Raw genomic sequence first — 12,911 nt, forward strand, 5'->3', positions numbered from 1 at the left:
TATAATTATAAGTTACCTAGATGAAAGTTAATACTATTATAAATGTTAACGTTGAAAATGAAATGTAAATATACACGCACGTAAGAAATTAATGTACTTATTAAATGGTAACTTGATTAATAGGTATAAATCACATTTTATATTTTTAAGTTCTTAGGTATTCTATTAAATATAAAATGTAGAAACTAATTTTATTAATATGACATATTAATTATAAAAATATTAATTAGTTGACATCTTATACTCATTTTATTCATTTATGCAGACTCATGAAAAAATCTTAACTTAACATTTTGTGTATACAAATTGATATTATATAAATATTAGTTTAACAAGTTTGTAATATTTACATTTATAATGAGGATTGCATTTTATGAAAACATACTATAGTTAAAAGATAATTATTGAGTCTATAAACTCTATTTATATTAGAACTTATTTATAGTTTTAATTATCACTTTATAGGTACATCGTTAGTGAGAAAAATTATTCATGATAAACTAAAGGATAGAGACGATATATTTAATTCATAATTTGTTATATTATATTAGTGTAGACTGTAGTTAATTATAGATAATAAAGCTTTAACTTTAAATCATTTATATTATAAAAATACAGTACTAAACAGTTCATTGATTTTAATTCAAATGTAAAATCTAATAAAATAATAAAATAAATTTGAATTGTTGTTCATGGTAGTAGTCGTTCTGTTTAACGAAAATTAACTATAAAGTAAGAAAATGAAATATGTGAATGGAAAAAAAATCATGCGTATCTTCCTTAACTCGATCATGTAAGTTGATATTTTGACTCGTTGTGTATGTGTTTGCCACTAAAAAATTAAGGTTTCTAAGTTTTTTCATAAATAACGTTATAATTTCATATTAATTTCTAATAAACATTATCAAAAATTTAAAATTTAACCATAAACCTTCTCAATATTTATTTCAAGTTAGTGAGTTATAGTTATAGGTTTATGAATATGTATACTTAGTTTTCATTATCTCCTTTCATTAAATAACTAAATGTTGAGGATAAAATGATAAATATGTTAAAATATGTTTTGTTATTTTAGGTTGAGTTAGGTTCATGATTAATAATGAATATAAAACAATTATAATTATAATTTTTTAAGTACGTGTAATTCTAGTACTAAAATATTTTAAGAATATGTATGGTTTTCAAAAATAATTAAAGATTCATTATTTGAAAATAATGAAGTTAGTAAAATTTTAAATGGAACAAACGTAGTATTATTAATACTTTATAGTTTCAGTATTATTGTTTTCTAATTTTTTAAATTAATTTTTTTTATAAGCTACGAATAAATAATACTTCTAATATCGCGGTTCAAAATAATATTAATATATTAAATATATATAGTTAATTAGTTATTACTTATTAGTTATTATTCATATATAATAAATTTTTTTTAAAGAAATACAGTTTTTCAATATTATTAAACTGTGAAAAAATATATAACTTTTCCAATAATGAATCTAGACACTTAAACAAATCAGCTTGGCCATATTATACTATTTCAACTAAATCTTTTTCGCTTTTAAATGAGTATAAGACCAACATAAACATGAAACATAGCTTAAAAATTATCTTTTGAAGTACTTATATATTATGTGTTCAATTAATTTTTCCGTGGTGCTTTTTGTTTGTGTCTTATTGTTCCAAAGAGAAATTACTTAAAAAAACAAAAAGTACGATATAAAGAATAGAACATTGCTATAATACCAATACATTTAAGTATTTCGAAATGCAGGTGAAGTTGAACGTAAAATGAATTATTTGATAGTACCTAAATACAATTATGGTAAATATGATAAAGAAACTTAAATATTTTATATTTACATTACCTATAGCGTTTCTCTTAAAATGCTATTCACGGTGACAACAATGGCATAACACACATTGTTGACTACATATGTTAACCATAGTTGAAATATTACCTCTGTTACTTTTGTTTATTTAAGGAAAATATAACATGGTTTTTAAACAATATTATATAAATAAATATCCACAATATTTAATAATAGGATAAGGAAATATATTATTATAATATTTATCGAGTATGCTGTTGAGTGACACTGTTATGACGTTTTTTCCATATAGAATATTATATACAATTAATTATCATAATATAATACTACACTCTAATATTATTTTAAAGTTATAGTTAGTTATTTTTTACCTAATTTGTCATATTAACTTACATCGTAAATTTAATTTTTGTACAGTTATGAATCTTTATTCATTTAGACCTATATTATGTATGATCTTATTATAGTTGTATATGCTGTATAATATATAATTCATGTGGTTCACATTCATGATTCAATAAATTATACACATTTATAATAGTTTTATTAAATAAAACATCTAGAAATGTAGATAGTCATGTAAACATATATTTTTTTTTATAAATTATAAGTATTATATTTTTGTTTGAAATAATTTAATTTAATTTTTTGTAATATTATTTATACTTATCTGTGTTTTTTGTCTAAACTGAACAAGATTAAACAATTTACATAAATTATAAAAATCATAGATTGTTGATATGTAAACGTTAAATAGTATAAACTATAATCAATATTTTCAATTTTAAACATTTTTAGTAAATTAAAATATTCATATCATGTGTGAATCACAAATTGTTATTGTATACCGGTATTATACGATTGTTGATTATAAAGAGCATAAAATACCCACAGATTTATAAAGTGTATCGATTGCAGTGACAAAAATGTAGGTCGGTTTGAACTGTTAATAATATGGTATTATATATTTCCAACTATAGCGTTTTATTGATTGTAGGTGCTAATACATTATTATTTCAAAAATTAACATATAACAATACCGCAGACAAATATTAATTTAAATATAAACTTACCATATTTGATTGTTGAAATTAATTTATTTTTAGATTAACGAAGATTAAAAACAAAAGTAAATAAACACTATTGTGTATATAATATTCATTTTTGAAATAAATGTTGTTTTCATATTCTCCTACTTTTAAGAACAATGTTAATAATAATCCATTATGCCGCAGCCACTTGCTGAAATCGTGTAATGAGTTAATACAATTTGATTTTAATTCTGATCCAGTTTCGTAACTAAAAATATATGTTTATTTCTTGATTATATCAATATATTTTTACTGATTGTTTTTGTTGAAATTGTGTACAATACGATATAATAATATTCACTGTATATTTTAGCCTTTGCTGGCAATTAAACTATAAATAAATAAATTCAATTTTTGTTCTTCAGCTATCGTAATAAATTATAAATCATTGGATTAAGTATTACTTCCAATAAAGAATATTATAATTTAAAGTAATAATACTAATAATGTATAAGTATTAATGTATTATTTCTTTAAAACTACAGTAATAAAATATTATTCAAATATTATTTTATATAACAAATTGACTTTTTTTATGATCAATTTTTATAGTCATTAGTCATAAGCTACTTCACCTACTTATTGATATTTATGTATGAAAAATAGAAACCTTTCTGGCAGTTTTGATTTTAATAGTATGAAATGAAATTATAACATTTTACGTGTGCCATTAATTTTAATAAATAATAACTTAAAATATGGTTGATAACAATTATAACTGTATATAATAATATTATGATGATTATATTAAAATTAATTTGATACACTAAAACATTAGGAACTTGAACGAATTAAAACATTTTATGAATTCGTATTTCTTCAGTTAATTTTGTTTTTTTAAGTACGCGTAATCGTAAGTAATAATAGTATGCATTGAAATTTACAATAACCGAACTTTAAAATGTGTAATTAATAAACGTTTAAATTGTGAATAGCTCGAAAATAGAAAATACTGACGAAGAAGTGAAATTAAAAAAAATTAGTATCGTCTTTGAAATATGTTGTATACTATTTACTATATGTATAATCTGAACAATTATTACAATGTCTCCCTATAAATCTGTCCTGTCTCAAGATTAATTGGCTCTAGCGAAGATTTTAGAAGTTCCCACGAGATTGTGTGTTATGTTATAGTTCTCACAGAGAGCTGTCGTATTTTATTGGTTTCTCTGATAAATTTACCTGAAAAGGATTTTGAACTACTGAACCACGAATTCACCGGACCAGAGGACAATAAAGATCACTTGTGAGCCTCTCGAAGAAATAGTTCCCTACCATTTGTGTCTTATTACCTTTATTGAAAAAAAATACAATTTATGGGGATTCTATTCTTTTGAATATAATGTTTTATTGTATTTTGAAGTACAGTTACATAATAAAATGAAAATAAGTAATAAGTAAACATATTAAAGTATTATTCAACGTTAAATATTGTATTTATATTTCTGATATAATTAATCATCATATAAATAAAATATACTAAAAGTAATTCTAAATCTAAATACTAGAAATAAAAATAATAGGATTAAAAATTTAAGAAACTAATGTAAATACAAATGCAATGTATTTGAATAATATATTTTAAGAATATAGATCACATAAAACATTTTCATTAGTTTTTGACGCAGACTGCATTGACTAACATTACGAATATATAATATTCATTAGTTGGGTATACTTAACAAGGAAGTCTTCAAATTACGTTATCAATATCATGAACCATTGAATTTTATAGTTTCTGAATGCTCAATTATAATAATGGATTTATAATTTTATGATTTCAGTGATAATGACGGTAATTTTGTCCATTTTCACGGTGGTGCCTTTAATTATGTTCGTTGTTGGTAAGTTTTGTGCTATTAAGTTTACTTTTAATTAAAGCAAATATTATTTAATCCCATTATACGAATGCATGCATATAATATTATATTAGCTATGAAAATTAAGTTTTAAGCATAATTTTCTGTGTATACCAATACAATTAAATTAATTTAAATGTATACTTTAATATTTTCATATTTATCAAGTATTGTGGTTTAACGAAAAATTTAAACCTTTCTTCAATACATTTGGCTATAGGTAATATAATATTCAAGCATTATTGAAGGTTTTAAATTATAAAAATGTTATCATTGCAATAAACTAATAGTTAATTATTTATATTTTTTAAAACATCAGCTTTCGTTATTTTGATAAGTTACAATAATATTAGGGTACTACTTTATTTATATGATAGTATTGTTTTATGTATGGCAGATACTTAAATAAATATAATATTAAATATTTTTATATTCACTTATCATCTCTATAAATAATAACTGAATATCAATATAAGTATATGAAGAAGTTGAACAGTTGTAATTTAGTCAACTTCGAAATTTTATACTTAAATATTTTACGCATGATATTAATGTAATAAAACCAACGTACGGGGTGTAATTTTTTTTTTTTTAATAAGAACATTACAGTCTATTTATACAAGAAATTATGTATATGCTCATACATAATACAGGATAACAATAAAAAATATTAAATATTATGTATTTCTATTTTTAGTACTTTTTAGTTAATTATTTCAATTCATATTATTCATTTCTAAATTCTGAATTTATACCACGATGATATATGGACTAAATCAATAGTTGATGTTATGCAAAATAATCTCTTCTGATAAATAAATTAAAAATATATACTTTTAATTTAGAAATAATTAATTAATGTGACTTAAACAAACAAAAAAAAGAGTAAGGTCGATAAATACATTTTTAGTATATATTTTGGTTTAATTGTTACATATCAGTGACAAAATAAAACAAACGAAAAAGACTAAAGTAGTTACATTTTTATATATTATCGATATTTTTGTAACCATAATTTAAGATAAAAATTATTTATAGGGTCATTTCTATATTAACTATTTAAATTTTTCCTTACAGTGTCATGTCAGGTAGGTAATATTAAAATGTTTATTTACTTTAATAAAGATAAACATTGAAAAACGAGTATTTTATCTGTCATAATATGAGTTTAAAAAGTATAGACAAGGCATCAGACAAGCCATAGTTTCTAAAAATGATAAAATTAATTGTAATCTGTTTTGGACGGGTATTTTATACCTACGACCCTAAGTAATATAATATATTATACTAAAAGTTTAGTAATTTATTATTCGGTAGGTTTTCTATAAAATATTAACAATTAACGTGGTCGATTGCAATTATTAAAAATTAATTTAATAAGTAATTACATCTTTAAAATTAAATTGATGTATCATAAATGACTGATTTTATACATCATTAAACTTTAGTGTATACCTATATATCACAGTTTGATTGAAGCACTTTTCCGTTTTCTAATTTATTACATTGTCATATGATTTCGGAATGTTTTAGAAGTAATTAATGAATAACAATTTGCATATTGTTTACAAGCGTGAATTTCATAAAATAAATATAAGGAACCGTCAACTGTCATTTTTGTGTTCATTGTTGTGAACAATTCGTTCAATCCTTCGTTTTAGTATTATACATTTGTAATGTTCATACTAGGAATGTATAAACAAACAAATAATAACCTTACAGTATAAAGTCAGTAAGTGAATTATGCAACAGCAACTTCATTGTTATTGTTTTTTATTTTATTATACAATTTTTGATTTTCCGAAAGAGTGTGTTCTTATAGTTAATACTAAGATAAACTAACAGTTTCAGTACTGATAAAATGTTATTGATTCTCAAATAAAATATAATTTTCTGAGAACTTATTTGTAATTATTATTTTTTGATCATCAATTATACTCAAATTTACTTTAAATAAAAAGTTAATAAGATATAATAAATATAAGGTATGTAGTTTACCAATATTATTATCAGTTTTGGTTAAATTAAAATAAGCTGAAATTTACGATTATTCAATGAATTCTAAAAAAGTTCGATGTATTTGTGTTGTGAATTGAAAAAAAAAACAAAAATATGTATCATGTTAAATATACAGTTGGAAGTTGCTTATTTCAAATTCAATTAACGGAGAGCCAGAAATACACCGAAAAATTAAAATACTTTTAATTATTAAAACCGAAAGTTTAAATAACAAAACTACAAAACACAACATTATTGTACACGTATTATTAGTTATATTATTATATAGTTTACTTATTAGATGAACCGTTTTTAATATACTTTCTTTAGTATCCACAATTATAAACTAACAAATAAAATAATACTTATTTAAGCAAAAATAAATTATACTCAATAAATAATTGAAACAAACATCGACCAAGACTTTTCAAGCATTAGTATACATCCATTTGATTAGGCAAACATAAAAATTGATTGAATCATGTAATATTGCATACTAATAATTATTATGGCGTACTAAAATTACTTAGTTATCATTTTCCAAAATACTAATTATTAGGAGTTGTTGCCATGATAAAATAAAAGAAGACACTCTGTATAATTTATTATGTATAACATATCTGTACAATGATTTATGGTCTCATGGATACTATATTCATTTACATATTATTAATTAATTGAATTCGTTCTTATTATGATATGCGTGTATTTTTTAAACATATTTTTTATATCGACGAACTGTTAGCTGTTCGGACGATAAGTAAAGTTTATAATAACAATAATAGTAATAATAATATACGTTATGTGAATGGATAAATCAGAGAGAAATAACAGAAAAACCATCATGTGGGAATGTGGGATAGATACGTACTGATTTTGCACTATATTAGTTGCATTGTTTTTCGGTAAAATATTTGATTTATAATATTTGGTACACTATAACCCATTTCCCAACTTGATCTAATGGGAATAAAATTTGAATAAGTGCATCACACTCTGACCGGGTACAACGAGAAAAACATGAAATAGTAACATAGTGAAATAATGACATAGTATATTATTGTCTGGCTGCCAAATATACCTATAATACTACTCATGTTTCGCCTTGTTCCAATAATATTAGATTTTTCACCAACCCAAACCAACTGAACCGAATCGCACGTTTGAAACTATATATACAGACGTGTGATTTAATAGGTCGGGTCAAGGAATATTGATTCTTCCGCGACATAATCATATAGTCACCCTGACATGACACGACTGCACGATACAATATTATATTATACACCACGTGCAATTGCACATGCACATCACACTTTAGGAGATCGGGTGGTATACGACATGGCACCGTTGTGACCGCGCCAGCCAGCGAATAACCGTAGTAACGACAATTATCAATTTAATATATATAATGTCATTATTGTAACGTGGCGGGTGACGATGGCGTTCGTCGTCGTCGTCGTCGTCGGTTTTGGCGTGTTGCAGGTGTGGAGTTTGTGCGCGACTGTCCGCGGGAACCGCACATACCGGTGTACATGATCGTGGGCGGCATATTCGGCATGATCAAAATGGTTTGGCTGCTATGCCGACAGGTCAAGTCACTGCGGTACAACAAGCGCCGGCGGCCGGACATGGGCACGCGGGAGGACATGGTGTCGTCCATGGGGTCGCGCATAGCGTCCGTCGGGCTGGCCGCATTCCTGGCCGGTTGGTTTGCGCTGGGCAACTATTGGATACTGTCCGTGTACTGGCCCGACTCGGAGCCGTCGTCGCTGTACGAACCGAATGGATGGTGCAACCGGACGCTGTACGTGACCAGCCTCGTGCACTTGGCACTCGTGTACGCGGCCGGCGCAGTGGTGCTCGCCGCCGTCGTGGCCGTGCTGGTGTTCCAACAGTGCGCGTTCCGGTTCAAATAGCATACGGCCTCCACGGCGCTGTGCGGTTGCGCCCACGGCCACCACGGCAGCCGCCGCATGACCATCACCGGTATATTGCCGTACAGCGCCATACACATCAGCGTCACCAGGCCCGTCGACGACGTGGCCCTGTAATCGTGTGCGCCGTCACCGACGCTTCGCCGCATCGATCGTCCGCACGACCGCCGACACCTCGACCACCGATGCCTCGGACGGCGGTCCTCCGCAGAGGCGGTTGCAACTGACTGCAGCTGCAGTCGTGTGCGTGCCGAGGTGCACTCCGCTGCTACGACTCGCAGCGCTACACCGGTGTAAGTAGGAACGCGTCGCTATTCGAGGACTAGCGATGTGCAATATATCGTGCGATATTCGAACGCATCAACCGTTTTTTCAAATGCAATAATTCGGGCTATTTTATCGAAGTGATATTCGGCGTTTGTCAAAAAAAAAAAAAAATAAAATAAAAAAAAACCACTCAGAGAATGAGTTATAATTAAAAGCGTTTCTAAGACGTTAAATTATTAATAACGAGAGACAAAATACAACCCGGATTATTGTATTGGGAATTACGACTTATTCGCGGTTAAGATGTATCATAATATATGTGTGTGTGTTATATTTATTACGATAATTTTAAAAGTATTATTTTACCTCGAATAATGTGTAAAAACATAAATATATGTATAGAGAGCTCTTGTGTTCGGCCGCAGCGGTGTATAAGGATGTCCCCGCGATCGTGATATCAGCGTTCGCGCTATTTTAGGCTTATGAGTTATGAGAAACGCCTCTTAATCGAATAGATCACGGTTGAGAAATCTACAAAGATTATAATAATTATACAATGTTGTGTACACTTGCGTGTATAGGGTAGCGTTTGCAGGTAAGTATCATTCGTAACGGTGCCCTTTGTATTCGACATATTATATTAATACGATCGTCGCGTCACGTGTCGTTACGCAAAGCCATTTCGTAGACATTCATATATTATTACGAGTATTATTATTTACCTAAGTACGGAGTTCATGTCGTGTGCGCTAGTTGTCACGAGTTGTTTCGCTCATTGTCAAATACGACCGACATGTTATCGCACAGACTCTGGTATCGCACAAACGCGTATAATTTATAACGTATATTTTATAATTTATCTCCGCGTTATAGAATATATTTTATCGTCCGCGTTTGTTCCCGTAAAAATTCCTTCTTCTCTTTTCTTGTCCGTATTTTTGAATTATGATTTCGAATGGTTATTTTCGCATTATTTACTTACAGTCATCGTAATTAGGTACTCATATTTGTATTGTATGTTTAAAAACTACAGTGAATCCTGTTTCGTAAAAGCCAATTGTAAATATTTTAAAAGTAAAATTACTTATTTTTGTTATTTAAATAGTTCAGAAAGTTTTGAAGTTCATGCAGGCGCCAGGCGGCGGGTAGAGAAATATAATATATAGTTAAATGGTGGATAATAATATAATATGTATAATAAACATGGTGAGATACCAACTTTAACTGTAATTTAACGAATTCGCGTCACGATAAACGCCGTTTTTTCCATTATTTGCTTCACTCAGAATGCGTTCTTTTTCAAATCCAGAACCATATCATTTGACACATATATAATAATAACGTACCAACCCCGACCTCCATGCCTGTTTTACTGCTCACGGGGCAACGCTTACTGTGAAAACTAACTTCCTATTATTCCTACATCGTACGATAGTTTACCTATTATTGTGTTTAAATGTATTATGTTATCATATATGCGTATGTTATTTTGTTAGCTGTTCTCGTTCGTTTCGCTCTTTATTTTTATTGTTATTGTTATCGTTTAAATTGACGTTTTAATTATTGAAACCGTTTCGCCTTTTATGAAATCCTTAATGCTGTACTTAAAAGTTTGGTGCCTAACACGTGTTAAACGAACTGAAACACTTTGAAAATGTTTAAATGCGTTTCGTCGTTCAACCAATAATTTGATTACTCTTCGCATTTATATTATTTATTTAATACATTTCAATTGATAATATCATAATTATAATATTTAATTTAATGCGTAATGATGCATTTTAAATTATTAACTTTTAACACAATGTAATATTCATCATTTTTTAATTAATAAATATTAAAATATTAATAATAATATTATGTTTAATACACATAATATGAAAACTTCAATGTGCCCAATATATAATAATACTATTTAAATATACTAATTAAAAATAATTATATTTATGGTTCTCTCTATTATTGTTATAGTAATTATGATACAATTATTGTGTCTTTTGACATGTAATGTTAAATGTATTAATCATATACTATTGTTACAGTTGAGTATATAGGAAATATGCATTATTGGATATAAATGCTTAAGCTTACAATATTTACAGTGACTATTCAATATTCAGTATAGTTCAAATTTAAAATGTGTTGTTGCAGTCTATATTTAATATTTTAATATAAGTATTAGCTTATTTTTTGATTAAAAAGGGCAGTATAAAATCAAAATCACCTATAAGTCTTTCGTAGTCATAAAGATTCCAAAGCGAACGGTTAAGTCCCTTAATATTTATATTACATTGTATAATTAAGTTAATTATATTAGTTTACTCATTATTATTATAGATCTGAACTAATTTACCCGGAAAAATGCTTGTTCGTAGATATATTGCATAAAATTAAACATAGGTTAACATGAACTGTCATTAAATTTTAATTGTTCACTGATTTTGTAAATTTTGATCATGATATCATAAAATGGTTCAAATAAACAGTCAATAGGTATTAAACTTTAAACTTGAATTTGGTGAAAGTTTTTAAATTATAGCTGCGTGTCATGCGTGATTTGAATTATGGTAAGTGGATAGCTTATCAAATTTATTCTGTGAACCTAAATTTAATCACGCATAAATGTGTCATAATAATAATTGTTCTACGATGCGGTTGTTTCATTAAACTTTGGTTTAGAATGTTTTTACGAAGTCTCGAAGTATTATAATCTCGTGTAATATACTCGTGATCATATATTATTACGCACACTGCGCGCTCATTGGTTATAAATTGTATTATTATTTTCGTGAACGTAATCAACAGAAATAATTCAAGTTAGAATTCTCTTAAGACTTAAATTATTATTCTACTCGTTTAACGAGTATTCGCATAAATGCAAAACAGATATAAATCATTCTGATTTGTGACCATTGGTATCAATGACTAAAAGATTTTAAGTGTTTGGACGCGAGTACGTGACATGAGTTAAGTTGAGGACGACAATAGCGGAAGGTTGCGATTTAGTACTTTAATGTAAGCATTAGGTCTCGTGGCAGGGCCGTATCCAGGGGGGGGGCTTTTGGGCTTAAGCCCACCCCGAAATCTTTTATTTTAAATAATATATGTATATACAAGGTGATTTTTAAGCATGCTCACCCCATTGTTATGCTTGAATTATGCATATAATCAAATTTTGATTTTTACACTTTCAAGTTGTTAAAAAACAACGTTTTTACTAAAAAAATTAAATTTTTAAATATTTTTTATCCTTATACTTTTTTAAGTTTTTTTTTTTTTTGAATGACAACAGAGTTTTAATTTCTTTTTCAAAAGCAGAAAAATTTTCTGAGTATTTTGATACATTTAGGGCGAGCAGTTTATGAGTTATAAGTATTTAAAGTTACCCCTGCAAAATGTTTGTCCACTACTCCGCTCGTCTAAACTTTAAATACGTATAACTCACAAACTACTCGCCTTAGTATATGTTTTTAAATTATTTCCTATTTTTCTATAGAGTTAAGTATGAATGTTTAAGCCCACCCCGAAAACAAATCTTGGGTACGGCACTGTCTCGTGGGATACCTACCCATTAAAATTGTTCGTACCGTCTAAATACATTTCTTAGTGAGGAGATTTAGATTGACCTGAGTTTTTAACAGTTAAGAGGACGCCACCTTCATTTCTATACACAGAACATAGCATATTTTCGTTCAAATAATGTTGTAAGCTTTAATGTTAGAGTAAATTGACCTATTATCAAAGTTAAAGGAAAAAAAATTGTCTGTACGTATAAGGGTAGGATTTTTTTGTTGATATTTTAATTTTTAATTAATGCATGAATATCGTGAATATTATAAGTTAAAAATACTCATATCTTGAGCAACAAACGGTTGAGCGCAGATAATGTATTTATCTTAGTAGAAAAATTATTGGTTCTATTGAACA

General features: G+C 27.4%; 1 protein-coding gene across 1 annotated transcript in view; it reads left to right on the plus strand.

Annotated features, from left to right (window-relative positions):
* The window catches only part of LOC113553172, a 59,242-nt gene extending 48,558 nt beyond the window's left edge, over positions 1-10,684 (plus strand). Inside the window, exons 5-6 of the mRNA XM_026956353.1 lie at positions 4,708-4,767; positions 8,266-10,684. Of these exons, the coding sequence (XP_026812154.1) occupies positions 4,708-4,767; positions 8,266-8,699 (494 nt within the window). The 3' untranslated portion in view covers positions 8,700-10,684. The remainder of the gene's footprint in view (positions 1-4,707; positions 4,768-8,265) is intronic.
* Positions 10,685-12,911: the final 2,227 nt, after the last annotated feature.

This window comes from Rhopalosiphum maidis, chromosome 2, assembly GCF_003676215.2.
Source record: "Rhopalosiphum maidis isolate BTI-1 chromosome 2, ASM367621v3, whole genome shotgun sequence".
NCBI classification, from domain to species: Eukaryota; Metazoa; Arthropoda; class Insecta; order Hemiptera; family Aphididae; genus Rhopalosiphum; species Rhopalosiphum maidis.